At 37.9% G+C, this 23,460-nt stretch overlaps 1 protein-coding gene across 1 annotated transcript in view; it reads left to right on the forward strand.

The window, feature by feature from the left end:
* The window catches only part of LOC109291676 (ubiquitin-conjugating enzyme E2 E2), a 423,489-nt gene that overhangs the window by 20,654 nt on the left and 379,375 nt on the right, over nucleotides 1–23,460 (forward strand). Inside the window, exon 3 of the mRNA XM_019508753.1 lies at nucleotides 777–827. Within this exon, the coding sequence (XP_019364298.1) occupies nucleotides 777–827 (51 nt within the window). The remainder of the gene's footprint in view (nucleotides 1–776; nucleotides 828–23,460) is intronic.

A 23,460-nucleotide genomic window follows, 5' to 3' on the forward strand; every position in this document is an offset into this window, starting at 1 on the left:
TTTCCTGCCATGGCAGGGGGTCGGACTAGATGATCTGCTCAGGTCCCTTCCGACCCTAGAAACTATGAAACTATCTATGGAAGTCTTAACATATATGCAGGTTGGGAGGTCTTGCCAGTTGAGTAACTGCTGATTGCCCCCTAAGGCACAATTTCTTAAATTCAGAATTAAGCACCTGAACAGATAATCCGATTTCCACCTCCTCCAGTGTGAAGAGATGATGTTCAATAGATTTTTTTGGAAAGGTTTCATTTCCTAAAATGTAGGCCTCTATTTTTTTTCTTTCTAGAGCCTATATTTTTCTATACTCTTGGTCAGGAAGACAATATCTCTTGTATTTCCATAGGAAATGTAGTATAAGGTGTTTTATGTGAGACTTATATATGCACTGTCCATTTGACAAAATATTATTGGTGATAATATTTAATACGGTCTTGCTGGAGTGAATGTGTGCACCACAAATTGTTACCAACATTTGGTTGTGTTCAGCTATATTAAGGGCTGTGTCCGTCCATGCAGAAATTAGTGCATTTTCCCTTAATTCACTGTGCTTTTTAAAAATTATTATTACATTTCTTTTTAAAGGAACATTGGAGTCTTACTTGTCAAATACTTCAGGTAGTTTCATGAAACCTTATTGCATCAAATTTCCATTATAGATGAGAATTAGGTATATTTCTTAATACTGACTTCAGTAGAAATTTTTCATAAAGTTGGAGGAAATGCATTAAAAGAAAAGTACTGTCCATATAACTTTTGTTTCTTTTTCTCTTAAGAATTCAGAAAGAACTTGCAGAAATTACATTAGACCCTCCTCCAAACTGTAGGTAAGTTGACATGGATTTTATTAATTTGGAATATTTCTTGAAATTACATAGGAGGCCTGAGGTACATTTCAGCAGCTCATTCAGTTTGGTGATATCAACATAGTGGTAGATACTGCTGTTTGTCTACAATGATTTAATGTAAAATAATTTACAAGGATGGTGAGTAAGGATAGGTTAGCTAAAAATAAAGCAATGCAATGTTAGATATGCTGGGACATTCAGGATAAAAGATGAAATCTGTCAACATAGAAAAAGTGAGATCAGTAGCATTTTGTTTACGATTCTAGAATATATACAAATAATATACATATTCCAAGTGAGGATTTTTGTGGGTGATGTATTTTATTGGACTGCTTGTGGGTGTTATCTTTTATTAGACTAGATGTGTGGTTGGAATAGACTTCGCTTTTTGAATGCTGCTGCTTCTTCAGGTGGCATTTTTGCTAGTGCTTTTGGCTCCTTTTTGATTGCTAATTGCTAGCTTATTGGAAAAAGAAAAATGTGAAAAGTACAAATGTTGGCTTTGGTTTGTTGTGATTTTATTTCTGGTCATCAGTTATGACATTCAGAGGAAGCTTAATGAAGTGGAGTCTGTTATCAGAAATTCTTTTTATGACTTCATGCTTTGCTTTTCTGTCAGTTATGTTTACTTATGGTGTGTTAAACTTGCTTTGAAAAGAGTAATGACATAAGGAAAAAGAACCCTGCTACGCTGAAGTTCAGGTTCAGGCAAGAGTTTTCAGATGGCTGTTTCAAAATTCTAATCTGTCAACTTGACATATGGTCGTTGTTGGTATTATGCCAGTGTTGTGCAGCAGTACTTAAAGGAGGCCCTGAAATAGACCTCTCACAATGGGAGGTCAGGCTGAATGCAGATGAATAGCTCCCACCCAGTTCTGCCAGCTGATATCAAGTATTGCACGTGGTTGATAGGATTCATTGTATAGTGAAGTAAAATGAAGGACCGACTGATAGAAGTAGCTGATTTTTCTTTTTTTTTAATGAATTTCAGTACACTTCAGTATCAGATCTACTAAACAACTGGTAATGAAAATGATAGCTTTATTGTTCTGGTCTCTTAACAAAAGTGTGTGTGTGCATGTGTGTGAGAGAGAGAGAAAGTTTTAATAATGTTTTGTGCTGGGTTTCGGGATGTAACTTGGGTAACTATATACTAAAACACTAAATGGTGATGTGGCCTTGCAATAATAGTGTTCAAAGAGTATTTCAGTCAATTAGGATGAACAGCTCCTTGCTAGATAAAACATTTTAATAGCTAAGCTGTTCTGTCATACTTATGACTGTGTGAGAGTATTCAATCACATCAAAGCTGTTTCAAACGGCAGATCTTTACTTAGGCATTGATGACTGATGCCTATTAGTAGATTGATTTGCTGAGATGAATATAAAACTCTAGTCTGTAGAAGAATACATACCTCAAGAACTCTTTGAACTGAGTCTAAAAATCTTACAGCTCTTCAGAGCAGCATCATTTGTTTTTATCTGAATTCCTGCCCCTTTATAATAAAAGGAATCATCTTAATACACTAGGAACTTCTATTTGCTCTTTTTCTTATAGAAAGAGTAAACTGGTTACTAGTGGGCTTAGCGGAAACTTGTTTTAGGCCATTTTATATATATATTAACAAAGGTCTGATCTGGAGATTTATTGTTCTCTGAATTATTCTGACATGACAAGGTAGCAATGAAGTGCCTTGCAAGATATATAATGAATAAATTATACTTAACTGAATGTGCTTCCTTTAAGGTACAGAATTATTACATGGCGTGATCTTGATAGATAACCATTAGTAATTTTACTATGAGCAAATAATCTATAAGGAGTCACTTCATTTACTTTTATGCTATGTTGACATAGTCTAAGCAGTGTGCTCTTTTAAACCTCATTTATTTTCTATTATAGTTGCACATTACAAAATAAATATACCAGCCAGGCATGATTTCTCAATATAGTGAAGAAAGATAGGTACTGTATTACAATTTATTAGCCTGAATCCTCTTTTACAGAGAGTCAGCTTGGTTTTGTGGAATGCACTTTATATATATAAATGAACAATACAATTTCTTTTTCGATACAAATGAGTGCTTTTTTTCAAACACAAATGACTTATACTAATTTTAGGCTCAGTCCCAGTCCCCCTGAGGATAACTCATTGTTTTGTTTTGGTTTTCTGTTGTTTTCCCTCCCACTAGCTGGAATTTTATATATACAAGACATCACAGGTTTATAGGTAATGTGGATGGTTCACCTCCATAGCTGCATTTGTGTCTGATTGTGGAGTAAAATGGTAGAGTTCAAATAGGCTGTCTAGCTAGGTACGTAATAAGTACGGAAACATGCCCAAATTACAGTCTAGTGAAGACTTGGTGGAATCATGAGGCAGAAGATTCTCCAGGGCCTTTGACCACAAAAGATAAGGACTTTGGGCTTATCTTAACTAGAAAAAAACCCTGTGCATCTAAAACAGTAGTGTCCCTTAGCTGCATCCTAGGATATAGCGTCTCCTTTAAGAGTTGAAACTGAGACTAAGGTTGCTTCTTTGTTATTTACAAATTTCAAGTTATTTGAACTTGTACAACACTTATTCTTCACAAAGAAAATATGCTAGTTTTTCCAAAACAAGGTGACCATATATGTTGCTGACACATACTGTAAGGAGGTGTTCAGTGTGAGAACGGGCTGCAGGTAGCAAGCAGTTCAGAGTCTACCCAGCTGGGAACGGCTGCAAGAGATGATCAGGAAATTAGGGTAGAGCTAGAGGGGGAGTTCAGAGCTTCAGGAGCAGCGAGCACAGGAAAGAAGAGAGGAGGTGGTTGTGCTCGGGGAGAAACACAAAGCCTGTCGTGCTCCTCCTAAGGTTTGGAAAAAAAGACTTCAAGGTTTAGGGTTGGTGGTTTAGTTGTTTGTGTTTGCACGTATGCTTGGCTTGCTGTTTTTCTTTTACCATGGGGGAAAGGCTGTCCCTTGTAAGAGAAACTGTCTGGAAACCTTGGACCCTGCGCTGACTGGCCTTAATAAGGAAGGTGGGTGAGTGTGACCCACTTATGCCCCCTCGTATTTGGCAAACTATCACCTCTTCGTAATTTGAAACATTTTTTACTAGAAACCGAGAGACCTGGTAGTTTTGGGCATATAGATTTGTGACTTAAATAAGTTAGAGATTTAACATAGCTTTAATTCCAAAGGAATACAGAAACTTCCTCTCAAAACTGAAATATTACAATATGAGAGATGTTATGGCCTCTGAATTTTGGAAATGTACTCTCGGAAATTTTATTGTTTTTTGTGTTGTTTACCTACTTGTATGCAGGCTTAATTAAAATGTTTTATTTGAATTTTTGGTATACGGTTGGTGCCTTATTCACCAGTCTTTAGGCAAAACTTGTTTCAATGTCAGAAAGTTGTGCTGGTGAGATGCAAGTAAAAATAACCTTTGTGAATATACATGTCAGATGAATAAGCCATGGATTTCGACGATCCTCAATATTTTGATATACTTGGTTGTAAAAGTAGGTTTACTATTGTGTCAAGTCTAAGTTGCCTGCTTTACTAGGAATTAGTGTATTTTATAAGCAATGGGATCTAGTTTAGGCCAATAGACTCCCACTGAGTTGTGAATTATGCCCTGTGTGCATGTGTGGATAATATATTGTAGGTCACAGTAGTAACAGAAGCCAAGTTAGGCAGAAAAAGTATAATCGCTACTATCATCAGAGGACTGTCATGAAGATGTATGTCTGGTGTATTTCATTGCCAATAGCAAGAACTGAACATCTTTGGTGTTTTGTTTTTGTTTTGTTTGTTTTTTGGCCTGCATTTTCTCTCTCCTTGATCTTTATATGGAACATGCATTCATATTGAGGAAAGACCTGCAGGAAGAAAACAGGAAATACAGGTCTTCGTGTTTTGAAAGTATTTAGTCTTCTAGAATTCCAGTAAAGACTTTTGGGGAAAAATAACTAAATTATAGAGACCTTCACCCTTGTGGTATTATTCGTGTGTCGCGGGGGGGGTGCTTTTTGTTTTTCTCAAATTAGCAAAATGTCTTAATTACTAGAAATATTGGATATAGTAAATCTTGAAACAATCTAAGCAGGCTTCCTATTCCAACTTTGTATACTTCATATTTAAGATTAAAAATCTGAAATGTAACAATTTATGGGCTTTTGGGAACTTAAATACTCTTCAAACTTGTCTGCAGTTTATATCCCATCTTAGTAAAAATAACATGTTGTGTGGAATATACCCCTCACATTCTCAGTAACTTAAACTACCTTTCCTCCCACTGGCAACTGATACCATGTGTATGGAAACAAGAGCAATTGTTTATGTAGAAAAAATATTATTAGGAAAGTGTTTAATGTATTTTTAGCTTCTTTCAGTGTGACTATAGCAGCTGGAAATAAAGAGGAGAGCCAGCACAAAGTGACTAGGCACCTGTCTGTGTAGACCATTATTTGAAACTACTCTTCAGAATTTTACTATCCTATTAGTCCCATGTCTTTCTTCATCCTACTGAGTCCTCTTATGATGTTCTGTAGTACTGGTGCCGCCACCATGCCTCCACATTTTACTCTTATCTTTTCCTGTTTTTTTTAAATTCCCAACAGCAATTGTGGTTGATCTTTTAATGGGTAAGCAGTCTTTAAAATATTATGCAATTTATTGAATAAACTATCTGCCTCTTTCTTCAAAATAATTTGGTTATAACCCTTTTTAACCCACTGTTGTGGTGATGCATTGATTCTTGCATCCCCTTTTTTATGAGAAAACAAAATCAGCAGATGTATTGTGTCCTATTATTTCAGGTGCAGGAACCAGCCACCTGCCAAACAACCCTCTGGAAAAATAATTGGTAGCTGAAGTCTTCTTTATGTTAGAGAGATGCAGAATAAGATGGAAGAGCTTCTAGATAGGCAGAAAGGTGAGGGAGAACAAGTATGTGTTCTGGTGCTCTTACTTTTGGGCTTGTCTGCTAGTGCCAACATAAGCAAATAAACATCAGTTAGATATCTAAGATTAGATATCTAATTCCAGACCTTTGTATCTTATTATAACATAAGGGGGCAGATACTTCTTTCTAGAAATCAGCTTTTAAGTTACTTCAGCTGGCACCTTTTATTTAATTCTTGTCTCTTAGAACTGAGGTGGAACGCAGGTGTAGGGTAAGAGGCCAGTGACCTCCATCTGAAGCTCAGTTTCCCTTTCCCCTGGCACCTATGTAGGGCAGGATGCTCTGGAGTGCTAACAGGTTGTGTATAACTGGAGGAGAGGACGTAGTGGCTGCTTAGACATACCGCCCCCCACCCCCCCAAGACCCTGCGCTTTACTTTGAACTCAGCGTGTCCCTGTGCTGAGCTGACAGCATAACCAAAAGAGGCATCACATTAGTTTGACCTGGCTTGCCCAAGGTCTGTGTATATTGGGTGCTTCATTGAGGCTTTTTTGTTTCTTTTATTTAATAGCTGATTGAATCAGCTTTAGATAAGAGCACCAAAAAGCCCTGCTGAACTTCATGATCTGTATAGACACTGAAGCTGGTAGAAGTATCATGCTGCCTCTTTCTGTAAAGTGTAGAATTGTTTGTTTGGTGTGTTTTTTCTAGTCTGTCAGCAGCCAATATGCTTTACCCATTACCATAAGGAAGTACTCTGGACCACATGGGAAGACAAGGCTAGAGGGTATGGAGTTCTGTGTCCTTTTTTGCATGTAAGTATAGAGGTATCACATTATTCTAATGTTCATTAATGTGAGGTGTGGTTTCTTGTTCATATGAGCTTTATTCAACCCCAAACGGCCTAATTTTGCTGGTCCAGCGAGATGCCCTCATGCTTCACTTAGTGTGTATTTACTGAGTGGATTTAGTAGCATTAAATCATTTGCTCCATCATGATTCCTTCAGATGGTTACAAACCAGAAACCACTGAGTTCCCTACATCTTTTTATATAGCAGTTTGAGTATATAGCAGGAAATCCTTTCTTTTCCTAAAGATTGGTCTATATTTTTATTTAAAAGGAAGGTGATATTAAGAATTTTGATAACTTGACTTACAGTATAAAGGGGAATTGCTGCAAGTATGAAATTATCTATTATTAGTGGTGCTGGTGTATATGGAAGATGAAAACTAGACCAAGTAAGGAAATCTGATTGATTCAAAGAAGACTAAAACAACTTTTTTTATTCTTAAATTAATATATTTACTAGAATAGCTTCATGGCTTTGTGCTATGGATCTATCTGGGAGAGGTGGGTTCCCCTCTATATTTCACCCTATCTTCTGTCTAGATAGGCTTACCCTGCTCTGTAGCCAATTTTTCTTGAAGAAAGTACAACTCAGAAGACTATAATTTCTTTTAGCCAGGCCTTTAAGAATGTGTTGCAATCAGCTACATCTAATCAGGGCCATATTAAGGCAGAGCACCCTCAAGTTGATGGGGTATTTTTTTCAATGTCTGCCTTGCATCATAGATTTAAATATGGTTATTTAATCATAAGGTAAAGAGTGATAAAACTATCTAATTTCCCATTACTAATGCTTCCCCCCTCCTTTTTCCTCTATGATAAAGAATCACATTGGGATTATATCCTACAATAGTAGGTAGAGTACATATTATTATCATTTAAGTTTGCCTTTTTTTATGACTGGCTGTTAGCTCAGGCTTATTACTTTAAAGTATCTTGGGTAAGAAGTGTCAAATTAGTTACTAAATATACTCTCTTTAATACCTTTAGCTGGTGTGTGTGTGTGAGGGGTAGTTTTGTTTTGTTTTCATTTTAGTTTTAAACAGTCTATGACAGCATTGCCCTAATATAAAGGCATCTTCATGGAGCTCTAAATAAAACTGAGAAAGTAATGTACTGCAGGCAGCAACATGCTTCGCTCTCCCTGTTGAGCTGAAAATCCAGGTCTGGAAAGCAAAACTTCCTGTGGCCCCAAACTTCTTTGGGGGCTACTTACTGATTTAAGGTATAAAGCATTTAGCTGCAGTGCAAAGTTAAAGGTTAATTGGTTTAAACAATTTTTCTTCAAATACCTTTGTTTATTTTTAGTGTAAATACTAAATATGCTCCGTCTCGATTGGCATACTGTTCTTTTGTGTTTTAATCTGACTGTTGAAAATGGGGGTGTTGTACAACCTGTTGTATGATACAACATGCAGAAGCCTGTGTGGGGCATGGGCTGAACCTGACATTGCGCATGGCATGGGATCAGTCCAGGGCACATGCTGCATGCAAATACTGCACTAGCCCTGTGCATGTGCTGCATGTGGTTCCTGCACTTGCATGCTAGCTCCAGGGTTAGTCCAGGTTGAGCTGTGCCAGAGCCAGCACTTGGGGCTGGTCTGGCAGGGCACAGCATGTCGTGCACACTGTGTGCTGGCCCCCTGTGCTGCACAGGATACCAGGTCCAGCCCATGTGCTACATGCAGCATGCGCAGGCCCCACTTTGGGGTTTGTGCTGCCTGTGGCATGAAGCTGAACCTACTGTTACAGCTGGGTCCAGCCTCCATTCTGCAGGTAGCACAAGCCCTGGAGTGGGACCAGGGTATGCTACACGTGGTACAGGGGCCTGACATGGGGCATGTGCTGCTTGCTGTGCCCTGCTATCTGGCCCTGCACGCTGGTTTCACTTTGCACAGATGGCCTAGGGACCAATCCAGGCTGGCCTCAGAGCCAATAAGTAGGGTCAGTTTAATGCTTCATGTAGCAAGCGTTCTGTGCTGGTCCCCTGGGCTGCCAGCAGTGCCTGTGGTGCTGGGTCCAGGCAGCCACAGGCAACACAAGTCCCATGGTCAGGCTGATCCATGCCATGCTGCACACGGCATGGAGCCAGCACAGGCAGCATGCTGCATATAGCATTGCTAGGCCAGCCCTGTGCACTGGATCAAATCATACCAGAGCCAGCCCACAGACTGGCTGCAGGTTTAAAAGAAGAAAAGAAATCAATTGCTACTATGAAAAAGGGTAATGGGGGCTCAAAAATTGTACCTATTCCCCCTGGCAACAGGGAAGAGATAGCAGACGTTTCTTGAAATAAAGGGGATGGAAATGTGCCAAATAAAGCAGGTACTCCTGATGTGTGACCCATTGCCATCTGGGTCCAGTAAGACCATAAGTAAAAGTATGTTGTCTTTGTTTAGTCTCAGACAAGGCAGTCTACTTTCCCTTTGCTTTCTGGCTAAGAATTTCGGAAGACTACTTTTTTTTCTTTCTCACCAAGTACTTTATCCCTGGATTTCCAGCACCTTCTATATGTACTGCTGTCTTCCTGCTTGTAGATTGCATGTTATGCTTTTTCTGTATCATCTGTAATTCACTCATTACCTCCCTTTTAAGAAAAATCCTGAAATAAGTAAGTTAAATAAACAGTCAGTACTTGCTAGCAGGGCAAACAAAACAAACTTGGTGGCTTTCTGTGGAGTCATTAGGAAACTTAAAATATTTCCTTAATTTAAAGAAACTAGATAATCATTTTTAACTTAAAAATAGTTATCTGGTCATTCCCACATCTTTTAAAACAAACAAACAAAAACTTACCATCCAAGAGGTGCAATTTGAAATAAAAGTACATAAAACTTTTAGGAGGATAAGTTTTGGAGGGGAACTTGATAAAGGGTTGTTTAAAGCCCTCCCCCTACACCAATGGTTCTCAGCCTTTTCTAGACTTCAGACACCTCTTCATAGACTCAAGACACCCATCAGAAAATGCTATCTTAGTTTTTACTCTTTTTAGTGTGTGTGTGTGTGTGTGTGTGTGTGTGTGTGTGTGTGTGTGTGTGTGTGTGTGTGTGTGTGTGTGTAGGACTACAGAAATAGAATAGTGCAGTTCTTCTGTTGCAAAGAACTCAGTTACAACAAGTCAGAATACTTTTTAACATTGTGGATTCCTATGTGAAAATTCTGGGTTTATGAGCAGTTTACAAAGCTTCATAAACTAATAAAGATGCATACTTCACAGCATCTTGGCAACAACATGAAACCAATTTTCACACGTTCCTTGTGCATTTTTATGTGCAGTAAAACTTATTCTGCAGTTACACATATACAGTTTGTTGCAAGCTTTTTGGGGTATCTAACTGACTTCAGCTTTGAATCGTATCATAACACATGCCAAATGTTGCTAGTTACAATTAAGATAACTTGAAATAATCTTTGTTTTCACTTACTCTTACAATTTGTTTTTTTCACTTGTTTACTTGCCTTTAATTTTTCACTTTAACAATTCTTGCAGCACTTGAATTTATTTTTGTTTCAAAGCTGTGGAATTGGGTTAAACAGGGTTTTTAAACACTTCCATGTTGCTTGGCAAGGGTCCAGTTACTGTGTACTGGCTTAATAGAAACCATACTTAGCAGTGCAGCGCATATGGCAGCTCATGTTTGTGTGGCATGGCATTATATACTTATTCCTTATACTGTAGTCAAAGAAATTTATGCCAGAAACTTGAAGTTTCTTCTGATTAATACTAAAAGTAGTGAATTAATTCTTTCTGTTTTTAATGCACGTGGCATGGGTGGGCAGGGTAGAATTCTATGTGGAAATGCATCATTGAATATCTGTCATGTACAGATGCACTATTAACTTGAAATGTGTACTGTGTCTAGTGAGGGCTCCAGAGGAATGATAACTTGTTTCCTTTCCACTATTTGACCTTTAATACTGTATATATTATTGAGGCTCCATATCATGGCTCCATAGATAAGACTAAGAAGTCTTGCTCTTTACATTGGGGAATCTAGCTACTTTTATGCATGAACATTAGAATTTATATCACTTGTTCTTTTGAGTACCAAATACATATTTGATTTCACAAGTAAATCCATTCCTGTATTTAAGTTAATTTGTATAGATCTTTGAAGTAATGTGGAATTTGCCATCAATTTCTTAGTTCTGGGTTATCTCAGTTTATACCTTGTCTTTTCTGCAAATTTTCAGAGGCAGCTCTTGAATGGAACTACCATAATAGGTAGGGTCCTTTCAAATACATATTTAAGGAGCAGTGGGTACTTTGTCCATTTATTAGCAGAGGATGAAGAATGTTCTTTAGTGAAAAATGTCAGAGGGTTGCCTTCTTTCAAAACATTTGCCTTCTCTTACGTTCAGTAGGAGCTATTTTCTTTCAGGCTGCTATCTGTCAAAATGGAGACTGGCTTCTTCTGGTAGTGGCTTCACTATACTTTTCATTGGAGCAATTCGAAGTACTGTAGTGATTTATTTATTTATTTTTATTATTATTATTTATTTATTTTTGAAAACAAATGCCATCAAATCAAAATTTAGACGCATCCTTTTAAGAAGAATTCAGACAAGTTTATCATCTGGAAACACTGTTAACTCTCTCAAACTCAACACTTTCCTATCATAACACTGTTATAGAACTTCGTATATAAATCAGAAAGGTTTGGTTCACGTATGGGAGTGTTTGGATAAATGTCTGGCTGGATGTGTAGGACTGCTTACTCAGATAATGTGAATCAATACAACAATCGTTAGGGTCAGATCCCCAAAATATTAGCACCTGAAACTCCCATTGATTTCAGTCTCTGATTCCAAAGGAAGTTTGGGTGCCTTTCTGGTTTTAGTCCTTCTAGGCATGAGCTACATAATAACAAATTTATGTACCTGACATTAGAGGGCACAGTTAAGGTTACATGACTGCTTTAACTGTGCCTTGTTGTCTGTTCATATTTTAAGGAAAACAGTAAGTGGTTTATAATTATAGCCCCCCCGAGCAGTTTTGCAATGCACTCGCCTCACTGTTGTCTTAACACAGTTTTAGTCTGCAGGGTGGCATCATTGCGTTAATATATTAACTTGAAAGTTTGTAACAGTGTGTAGCGTTTGTTAAATGTTGCCGGGGAACACTTGAATTACTAGAGTTAATTAGGTCGATTTTTTGGTCCTATAAATTTTGAATTGATCAAACTAAAATTGACAGGCATTAGTATTTTCAAAGCCTGATGTCTATGTTGAATACATGGCTACTCCCAATGAGCTTATTACAATGAGCAGAGTAAAGTGAATGACAGCTAACCTTTTAAGCATTACTTAAAGTTTTAGCACCAACTGATGCTAGAGTGTTTCGGGAGCATTTTCTTCTAGTAGAAGCTGTCAGGAGGAATTCTGACTCATTTGTTCAAAACTGCTCTTTGAGTGTACACTATACCAGGAAAAGAGCAGTGTGTACTGTTGTTTTAGGTAGGACACTTTGTCTCTTTGCTTTAGAAGTTGGCCATGGCTCCTTCTGCCTCTTATTTAGAGACTACAGCTATCCTTGATGCCAGCACAGAGCAACAATTATGTTCTCAAGCTACCTTATTTATGGCCCCTGTATGGGAAAAGCAGGTTCTTATATGTTCTTTCTCCCTATCTTGGAGCACTAATGTAGGGTCCCTGGCTTAAAGGAAGTAGCTAGCTATGAATAACATAATTAGCTTTGTCTCATTTATTTTTGTTTTGTTGCAAATAAAATAAGACCTGTCACTTTGCGAGCATATTTCTCAAGGAGGGCTTTCTTCATTGCCACATCTTATTCACAGGAATGTCCTGTTCGTAGTAGCAGAAACAGTAAAACATTTTGACACAAGATGCACATTTTACAAAAATGAAACGCCATATCAAAATGGTTGTAAACATTTCCGCAGTTGCTTGTCATTGCAGGTTTCAAGGTGGGAAATTTTTAGAGAAGATGGCTCAATTTTTCTTTCCTGGCCTGTGTGCTTGCCTATCTTCTCAGAAAAAAAATCAGCTATATCCTGTGGAATTTAAACAGTACATATTTGGTGCAGCTTTCTTAACCCTTTTTTTGAATACATTGTGAACCAAACTTCAAGGTGCTGAATTAAAAACTCCAATATTCAAGCAACAAAATCAGATAGTCCTGAGTAGGACAGACGTAGAGAAACGGGTCTATCTTATGGACACGGCTGTCGTGAAGAGATGTGATCAACCTGAAAATTGCATTTCCATTTAAAACATTGCACTATCAATCAAATTGGAATCTGGGATTTGAATGCTGTGATCAGTATTTCCCAGGGCACTGTAATATAGCAGAACTAACATGTATAGCAAAAACACTGAAAAGCATCTCTCTCTTTCTCATGTTATAGATATAATAAAATACAAATGCTTTTCAGTGCTTTTGTACATGTATAGTACAGTTCCAGGTAGTCAGATCCATGTACTGCCACACAACGCTATAATACAATAGTTGTATAATGCTGTATTTAAGACGTTCTGTAACAACCTTCTTTGCTCCTTATTAAAATACAAATAGCTGAGGGATGACACCCCATCTCAATTTCAGTGGAATTTTTATGATTTAGATGATAATGATGGTTTTATACTGCTGCCAGTACAGAACACTTTTCAGACTGATATCAAGGTTAATTGTCACTTTGAGAAGTGAAGCACAGGCTGCCAGTCCTATGCTCTGTTCAGCTGAGGAAGATAATTGTTATTCAGAAAGTATGAAGTTCTTCTAAATACTATGGTAAATAGATGGCCAAAATTATTTTTGTTTTATTTATTCATTGTACTTGAAAGGGAACTCATCATCACTGTGTATATGTATCATTCATGTACACTGCAGTAATATTAACATGCTGAACCTTCCCTGCTACATAGAATGTGGTTCTCCCAGTGTGGACCCAAAGATTTACAATTTAAACTTACGTTCCTTTAATGTCAGCACAAACTAGTGGCTGCTTTTAGTGGTTTTGTTATTGCATTGTACATTACTTCCGTCTCACACTTTAAGAGAACCTCACTGACCTATTAATGACTCTTATAATTCATGCTAGGATTGGCAAATTCATTTTTGGTTATTTTGTATTGTTTTACACATTCATTGTAAAAGTACTTTATTCCCAGGACCACACTTTTTTACCATTAAAACAGTATATCATAAATGGTTGTATACATAGCAAAACAGTAAAAAACAAATGCCTATGTAGCTGGGATCATTTGAGCCCGGTTTTTTCTCCTGCCCTGGCAGGGGGTCAGACTTGAAGATCTATAAAGGTCCCTTCTGACCCTACTTCTATGATTCTAAGAAGTAGCAAATTTTGCCATAAATGAAAATATACTCCATAACAGGTTGACTTCCCATGTCTGAGGTGTCTGCAAAACCTTTTGGAGGACGAGGTACGACTAGGGACTTCTAGATGTTGCATAGCCAAAATAATTGAGTGCCACTATGGTATTTTGTCATTCGGAATGGGTAGCCCTCAGCTTAAAGATGCTGTATATCCCTGAAGGGCTTCAAAATTAAAACTTTTACCATAAAGAAATAGCTCTTCCTTTCTTCAAAATATTTTAATCTAATAGGATGTGTCAGCTTTGTTCCACCTGCTGCCACCCTGGAGGATTTTTCTTTTTTCTCCATTTGAAAATTGTAATGCTGCAGGGATCTTTCTTAGCATTGAGAATTGTTAATTTATTTTGATGTGGCAGGAGCTGAATTTAGCTGCGCATGATGATATTTCTCTTTCACGGAACTGTAATGATTTTTCCCTTATTCACGTAAGAGGTTTATTTCATCACTTTTTGCTGCTACTAGAAAACGTAGCACATTCTAGTTGATTCAAGTATATACTACCTAGTGTGAATGTGGTCAATTGTACTTGCTGGTAATATGCAAATATTACAATTGTAGAATTGTTAGATTTCAAAGATTGACTTAAAAGTAAAAACAAATCACTGATGTGACCATGGTTTTGGTAGTTCATTTAACAAGGAGGGAATATCCTGCACTCATCCATTGCTCACTGTCAAAATCATATTTGCATTATTACTTTTGTAGGATGCCAATTAGTGATTTATAATAATCCATTTATTGTTAATTTAATTTTCTGTTATATAATGTGCCTTTTAAAACTCATGTAGTCAAAAAGGACAAATGTTAGATGTTTATTTTTACTCTTCAGCACGTTGTGTGTAGTTGTGAGGTTTTCATAATGTCTGTGTGCATTAGTAGTTTTTACACATGACTAATGAAGTTTTTAACAAATAAAATGGAGAGGGGCCAATCTGTAATTGTTAGTGTAGCAGCATAATCAACTCTACACAGTTTATTTGTAATAGCTCAGCATTAGAACAATGTTTCAAAGAGAAAACATGCAGAGATGATTAGTAAATAACGCAGTACCACAGTGATATGAGACTGCCCAACTATAGAAGTGCTCTAGTTGGATTATTCATATGAGTACTTAAATGCATACTTACATTTTTCTTACCATAATGAGCACTGGTAGTGTCTAATTTTAGTAGCCATTTATGCTGAGATACTATAAAGAAGTAATGAAAGTTTTGCTTGCATAATTGATTGTGTTGTAGAGGTATAATGAATGCCATCTGGTAGTTTGTACCAAACGGTTTGGAGTGTGCTTTATGAAAATGTGCAATACTGTGAAAAGGTGGAGCCCGGGAGGAGAAGCCTATTCTGAAAACCGGAGTGTTTTGGTAACTCCCTCAGCATTCTTCTTACAATAGTTACAAAGGAACAGCTTCTGAAAATTGAGCAACCCCACTCCTGCTCATATTTAAAGGAAGAAATGGAGTTGGAAATGGCAATCCTGATTCAATAAATTAGGAGAAGACATTACTAAATGAGAGAGACAGGGATAAATAGTCTGTTGTTTTAGTAATAATAATAATAATAACTAGAAAAAAAATCATTTGACCTCCAGATCCTTTTGCTGTTTATCCATAATGGTCCAAAAATTCTAATTCATAGGACTGTGCTATTGCCTGTTCAGTGCATGCTTTCAACTACTTTGGCTTAACTAAAAATCTTAAGTATCTTGATATCCTTAAATATGTGTGAAAGAAAATAATATCTGGTGTCATAATGTTCCTCTTCATGTCTATTAAAAACTGTGCAATTATACTTCATTTAAGATTCTGCTTGCTTGCTGCTTTCTCAAGAAAGGTGGTTAGCTGCTTGTGAACTTGTAGATATAAGTAAATATTAAAAGCTCATGCAGTCAGTGGGGTGGGAAAAAGTTTAATTTATAGTTCATCTTTGAAAGGGCAAATATTATTATCTTTATTTCTTGAACAAATGCAATTCATTCTTAAAATTTGCCTTAAAGATTTGTGCAGTCTTCTACAGTAGCTTAATTGGAAATGGTTAAATAGCACGTTTAGTTTAACAGTCCAGGTTTGCATGTCAGTTGCATGTTTTTCTGAGTGTTTTTCCTTGCTGTCTAAAGGAAAATTGGAAAGGCCAGAAATAGAATTGCTAACTAATAATAAGGATGTTTGAGGAATGAGCACTAATGCATGTGATTTTTTTTTTTTTTTTTTCTTTCTGAAACCCTTATGAGGGTTTACCTGTTTCAGTGACTTAGGTGGAATCTTAATGTTATAGTATAGGGCATTTCTGGAGTGTAGACAGAATTTACATAAGCTGAGGAACCCTTTTATTTGATGTGAATTTTTAAAGAATGAAAACAAAAACCTGTTTTCTTTTCCCCAGCACCTCTCCCTACTTGTCCCTTTTTTTCTTGCTTTCCCCCTCTCCTCCCCCCATGAACATTATGTGAGCAACAGCCTGAGCCTTAAAAATATTTTCGTGTTCTTTTGTGAAGAACAAACAACTGATCTGCAGTTAAAATCCTGACTGTATTGGCTGATGTGTACATCTATCCTGTGCTTTATTTTCTTTGTAGCTCGGTTGAATACCATTTATACTCCTTACTGTACCATGGGGAGAATACGTACATTATTTTTATTGTATTTGCAGCATGTGAGTGAAAATAGCCTAGTGAAGCCAGAAGTTGAACTAAAAGTAGCAGGAGGGATGCCCAGTATTTTTCTGTTTATAATGACACAGTTTGCACCTTCCACCCTAGATTGAATGAATAAACTAGTAGTGTAACCAGGAGCTTTAAGGCCAATCAGCTTGTTTAATGGGAACTGTGTAATTACATTTTACTTTGCTGAATCTCCAAATTTGTAGGCTTCCAGTTAATAAGCAGCTTTATTACTAATAATCTTAGTAACAAAACTTAAATCTGTTGGCTGTTTTATAATGTTTGTAGTTGTATATCAAGCCACTTGAGAGAGGTGATAAGTAATAAAAAAAAAAAAAATATTGCTGAATGGTCTTTCTCTACAGTGGGAAGCGATTGGACTCCTTTGCATATATTGGCACTTTTTAATTCTCCTTTTTAAAAAGCTAAATCTACACAGAGCACTTCAGAATAGGTTTCCTGTTCTGTGTAAGCAAAAACATTTTAACCTCAAGTATAAGAAGCGATCCACTCACAATCAGTAGTGTTTGTATAAACTGCAAAGGGTTGCTGGAGTTCCTTCATTTAATAAATTCCTTCATAGAAAACTGGTCTGATTCATAGTTTATAATATTGAGGATTCATTCTGCTTAGGAAATTTCTTCCCCCTATATGAGTGGTAAAGATTATTCAAAAATGGGCTAGTATTAGACAGAAATAAATTTTAATCTACAATTTGTTCTTGTGGATTGCAACACTACATACTGGTTTAGTGTCACTGAAGAGGTATTCAGTTTCTGAAAGTAGTGACTGAAAAACTTAATAAAAATGGTTAGCAGCTCTCTGTAAACTACTTAAAATTAGATTTTAAGACATCAAAAATTCAGTTGCATGCCATGCGTGACGTGACATCCTTTGCCTCTTCAGATTTCGTATTTGCTCCTGTTGGAGATGAGTCTTCTGGAAAATATCACTCTTAAATCCATGGGGGATTCAGAACAGTACAGAACCCTCTAAGAAGACCTAAAATATAGCTGGGTATTTTTTTTCCAGCAAATAATAAATCCACTGAAGAATGCAGTTTCTGGAAGGCTGAAATTATTTGGATAGATTTTTGGCAAAGAGTACTGTATCTTCTCACATATAACCTGCACCTTTCCACCCCCAGACTAGCAGGGGAACAACTGGGGTGTTGATATGCAAGTGGAAAAGGATCCCCATGGGTCTGGATGTTTGGTGGAGAGGGGAAAAGAAAGGCAGTACCATGACAACTAACACTACCACAACTTTGCCCTCCCTCTGCACACTATATCGGGTTGGCATGCAGGGTTAGTATACCATTCTGTCGTGCTGGGTCTGACCCCATGTACTAGTACCAGAGCCATGAGCCAGGTCTGATTCACCATGCTGAGTCTGGGACCGCACACCAGGTCCAGAGCTGTGTACAGCTGTGGCTGGGGAGCCACATGCCAGGTCCAACCCTGTACGGTGGTTCTGAAGACACATGATGTGTTTCTGACTTGGTGTGTGGTCTCAGACTTGGCATACAGGGTTAGACTCAGCATGCATCTCTGGAGCCAGTGCGTGGGGTCTGACTTAGCAGGGGCCCTGGACCTGGCATGGCCTGTCACTCCGTGGGTCTCATCTTATGCATAGGGCTGGCAGGAGGCTCTGGAGCAGGTTTGGCTTCTTGGCTGCTCCCATTTACCTTGATGAAAGATCTTCAGGCTTCCCATCAAAATCAAGTGCATGATATATGTAAGGGCTTGCCATCTGCAAGAAAATGAAGTATTAGTGCAAGAAAAACTGGAAAAGAAAGAGGTTTTGCAAATACCAACATCTGGTTTTCAAAATGAAGTATTTCAGCTTTGTTTAGAATGCCATTTTAAAGCACTTAATGGAATAAATGAGTTGAAAATGTTTTGTTTAAAGGGTAATCTTTTTTTGGTGTGTCTTTTGTTTTTTGTTTTGCCACTGGTCAGTTGGGCATTGTTTTATCTCATGATCTCTTATCAGCATGTGCTCAGTTTTGGTTTTCCAGTTTTGAGGGGTTAATAGCCAACATCAGCAACTCGAACACACTTTTTGTCATTTTCATAGCACTCTTACTTTCAAATTTAAGTGATACCATATTTTGTGGTGCATACAACATGCACCATTTTCTAAAGTTCTTGTTGTTTATAGATTTCTCCCCCCCCCCAGTTTTTGCCATGTAGAGAGCAGTCAAATAAACCCTGGTTTTTTTGGATAAGCAACATATTTTATGTGCCTTGTTCCTTTTAGTGGAGGTACTTAAAGGAGGTTACTCAGTTTTTATCACACTCTGAAGAGCCTAATGTTTCCTCTTGTGAGTAGCAAAGATTTTTGTAAAAAGCTCTTGAAAATAGCTTTTATATTGCTGTCAAACTCATAGAAGCATACTCCAGAGGATACATTTAATAAGACTCCTCTCCAATGCCAATTTGTCTTTGTTTGAAAATAAGTCTTGCCAAATCATTACAGGCTTAAGTAAGAACTCTGTTTAGGTCTTACGGTCATGGAACCCATTCATCAGATAAAGTGCTAATGAGAGATGCAGGCTGTTGTAATGTCACCTGCTCTATCCCTCAAAATTAAAGGGCATGTTTTTATAAAGCCACATACCTATATGTTATAAAGCAAGGAAAAGCGGGTATGAACTTTTGTAGCTAGTACTTCACCAACTTGCTGCAGGAAAAGATAGATATATAGATTAACTGCAAAATTTAAATTGCTTCAAGCTATATTCTGGATAACACATTTATCTGAAGTACAATCAAAATAGAATGTCCACTTTAACACTAATTAGCCTGGTATGCTAATTGCAGTATAACTAATACAGAATAATTCGTCCCCATGTATTGTACTGAGAAATGCTATACCTTTTTTCTTAAATATGTCTTCATATTCTAGTTCCTTGACTTCTGGGGGAGCTGAGGTCAGACATAGCTGCAGGTAGGGCAGAAATCTATGCAGCATGCCTGGCAAGGACAGACTATAGGAGTGGCACTCTGGGAGAATACAGAGTTAACTTGTGGACACAGGCCATGAAGATTGGTTCCAACTTACCTAATGCATCACCTTCCACTAAAAATCCAACAGATCCCATGGCCTTCTCATACCTCACTTGACTCTTTTATGTACACTGTTCTAAATCAAATGGGACCCGTGATATGCATTAGGGGATGTACAACATTTACTTTCCCTCATCCCTACGTATTTCCATACAGTTACGTTGCATGAGCCCTCGTAGCTATAGGCAGAGACCTGGATTTGCCTAAAAATAAGTCACTGGCCAACTTTAAGAAATGCTTCAGTCAGCTGCAGATTGTGCTTTACAAATCAGTGTTTTCTTGGTTCTTTTGTCTCTATCCATGTATCTGCACAACAATAACAGTGTTTTATTACTATAATAATGAAAGCTGTCTGGTGCCTGTTAGATACTGATAAGACTCCATGTAAGCTATATGCATAACTTCTAAAACTCTTTATATAGAGGGCATACAACTTAATTTCATGTCTGTGTTTCATTTCTGTCACATATTCCGAGTGATCTGTATTTCAGAACATGTATTCAGTAGGCTGCCAAGAATTATCATCTGTATTCAGGCCCTTTACTGGTCAAAGCTTTTACCATTTTGAGAAGATAATCATTATAGCTAACCTTGCAGTGCTGATTTAAAAAAAAAAAAATTGCCCAGCTGTCAGTTCAAGAATGTATCTACAGTTTTTCAAAACGAAAATTCATTTCCAGGTCATATGAAAAAATGACTTTTAACCAAAAAGGTATTTGTATTAATTTTTTTAACTTTTGCCAGTCAAAAATAATGGCTAATTTTACTACCTCATGACAATAAATTGAAAGCAGAAAGAGACTTATTAAAAAGTTTAGTTCTTCAGATGCAGAACATTCCAAAAAGTCACCAAGAAGTCCATTATTATTCTTTAAATGGCTGCTTGGTGACTTTTTACATGTTAGTATAATTGATGGTGTCAGGTGTCATAAATAATTCAATAGCTCTCTTTGATTGTATAGCTAAATTTGTGGGTAACAGGGGTCTGAGTATTAACTGTAACTTTACGAAAATGAATGGCATATTGCTGTCAGTCTGTTCACTCTTTACTACAAATGTAAAAAAAAATGAAATTTGAACTATTGACCACCTGGGAGTTCATTTCCCTTTTAGAATACATGGATGAACAAATTGCTCAGATAATACCTTTTAAATTCTTCATATTTAAAAGATACAATGCTAAAAATAAAGTTGCAACAGTAGCTTTGATTTTTTTTTTTGTTTTTTTTGTTTTAATTAAGATTCTATATTGTTAATAATCAGCAGAAGGAATAGTGTGACGCTGCTTTTATTTCACAGAATTTACCTTTCTTACAGTTCAGAGAAATGTTTACTTCTCTTAAGCCAAAATATACTTAATTACTTTATGGTGTGACTCCCTTATGTCATTTCCATAATACTGGAAAATGCCTTTCATTTAAAAAGATGTCAAGAATTAGGTTTTATAATGTTTTTTTCTCCTGTATCCCATCAGTCTAGAGACTGGAATAATCAGGTTTGGCCCCTGGGAAAAACCTGACAGTCGGACTTTCTTTTTCCTTTGTGCCTCAGCTGTAGTCCAACATTCGTTGGCTCCCAGTTTTATCCAGCCTTTTTCTTCAGAGTATTACAGCAGATCTTGTGGACTCAGCTCTGTTCTTAGGTATGGCTTTCACCTACAGTGAAGTCTAGCAGCCAAAGCATTGCTGGCTGTTTTCTTGTTAAAGAAGGAGACGGAGAGGAGAGAGATTCTGTTGCGGCTTAATACTTTTTCACCCCTGCATAGCAGGATTTTTTTCTGTATCCACTGCTGCTTTAGAGTTCAGTGAAAACAGTCACGGGGTCATAAAGTCAGATAAAGGTGGCACCCATCTCCTTTGGCACATCAGTATCAGTAGGACCCACAGGAGTGGGGTTATTTATTATAACTGATGAGGTGGGCAGGGGTGGCATGGGGCCCTTTGAGCCTGATCCTGGCATGCAGGGTCTATGGGCTGAAACAGACAAACTTCTCACCCCTTATCTGGTCCACCAAGCCAAAAGGTTACAGGTATGACTGGGTGTTATGTGGGATCCATGAAGCTGTTCTGACATAGCAAAAGACCTTAGTCAAGATGTAGGTGTGCTACCAAACGTTCAGTTTTGCTGTACCAGCAAACCTTCCAGGTGTAGATCCGGTGCATATATTTGGCTTAAGTTGTGTCAGAGAGACTTTGTTCAATTTTAAAAGAACTAAGAAAATAAATTATGTAAAGGGAGTCTGCCTAACTGGTGGAGGTAGTAAATACTAGATTCAACACCCCCACTAAAAGTGATGATTTGCCTTTGACTAGAACATAACATGATATGGAGTTGTGGACTTGATGATCTGTTAAAGTTGGGTTTTTCTTCATAATCTAACTTAGTCCTAAATACAAAAACATCCCAAACTCTTGATTAAGCTTGTCTCAGACTTGGGGCTCTGGGAGCTTCCAGAGCCCCAAATTACTTCTGCTGTCCCACTGCCTGTCTGAAAGATCATAATAAAACAGCCCCAGGACAATGACTTGCCTCAGCTCTACCTGCCCTTTATACCAGACTCCACAGCTGCTACAGGGGAATCTTTGCAAGCTCCAGGGGGATCTCCCCTTGGTTAGTGCAAAAATCTGGATCCCCTCCTCTGGAAGGCAGGCACACCTGGCATATCAACTGCATTGAGAACAGGATTGTCCAGATGGCTGCTCCCAGGCTGCCATTCCCCCACCGCCTTATATCAATTCAAGGAAATTACGTTGTGTGGGTGCATCTTCCTTCATCAGTGCAACCCAGTTTACACCACTGGGGAAAAAAATATTTGCAGTGTGCTTATGGGAGAGAAGGACTATATGAACCTTAAGAAAATACCTGAGAAAATATATGTACGATGCATTAAAACAAAGTAGATCAGATTTGCTTCTGGTGCATGTACCACAAAACTTAAAGGAATTGCACCAGGCATGAATCTGGCCTATCATATTTAAGTACATTTATACTAATGTGGAAAATAAATATTAATGGAAACTGTAAAATTATATTCACACTTTATACAATTTAAATTGATTTTTTTCAAAATTAGGGTTTTGGGGGTAAATGGCTATGGCTAAATATGCAGTGAGCAGTATGGCCATTATAAATCATTGAGTGCTTGAATAACCCGATACTTGTTTCTTTTACAGTGAAGTCCATCTACACATAACACACATGCTGTCCTAGTGTAAAGTTGAGTTTCTGAAAGTAGCTAAATAATAAATAAGATTAGGATTCTGTGTGTCAGTCTTGTATTATATGTTTTTCTAACAATAATGGAACACACTAGTTTAAACTGCATTAACTTCTTAAGGCTATTTGAGATTTTTCATCGTGGTAAACTTGAACTATATAGCATAGTAGGCAATTGCCTGTCAAGAATGATGGGGGGGGAGCAGCCGGGGACAGAGCCTTGTGTCTGGCCTAGTTTGCCACCCCCCCCAGGTCTGCTGGACCCCCCCCACTGCCTGGCTGTCTGCTCTGTTGACTGCTGGGGGGTGGGGACAGAGGCCCTGCAGCCAGGCTCTCTCCCCTCATCCTCACTCTCACCCCCATCATTATAGTGCCAGGCCACTCCCCCCAGCCCCACCCGGGGGCCTGACTTTGTTCTCCCCCCCACCCCAGTTGCTTTGGGCCCAACCCTGTTCCTCCCCCATCGCATTGCTGCCTCTTCCATGTAATGGGGGGGCACCCTGCTTCCCCCACTCCACCACAGGGCTCAGCCTCGCCTCCCCACGCTCCCTGCTGCTGTTTTGGGG

Source organism: Gavialis gangeticus, unplaced genomic scaffold (genome assembly GCF_001723915.1).
Source record: "Gavialis gangeticus isolate Ggan-Ray unplaced genomic scaffold, GavGan_comp1, whole genome shotgun sequence".
Classification (NCBI taxonomy): domain Eukaryota; kingdom Metazoa; phylum Chordata; order Crocodylia; family Gavialidae; genus Gavialis; species Gavialis gangeticus.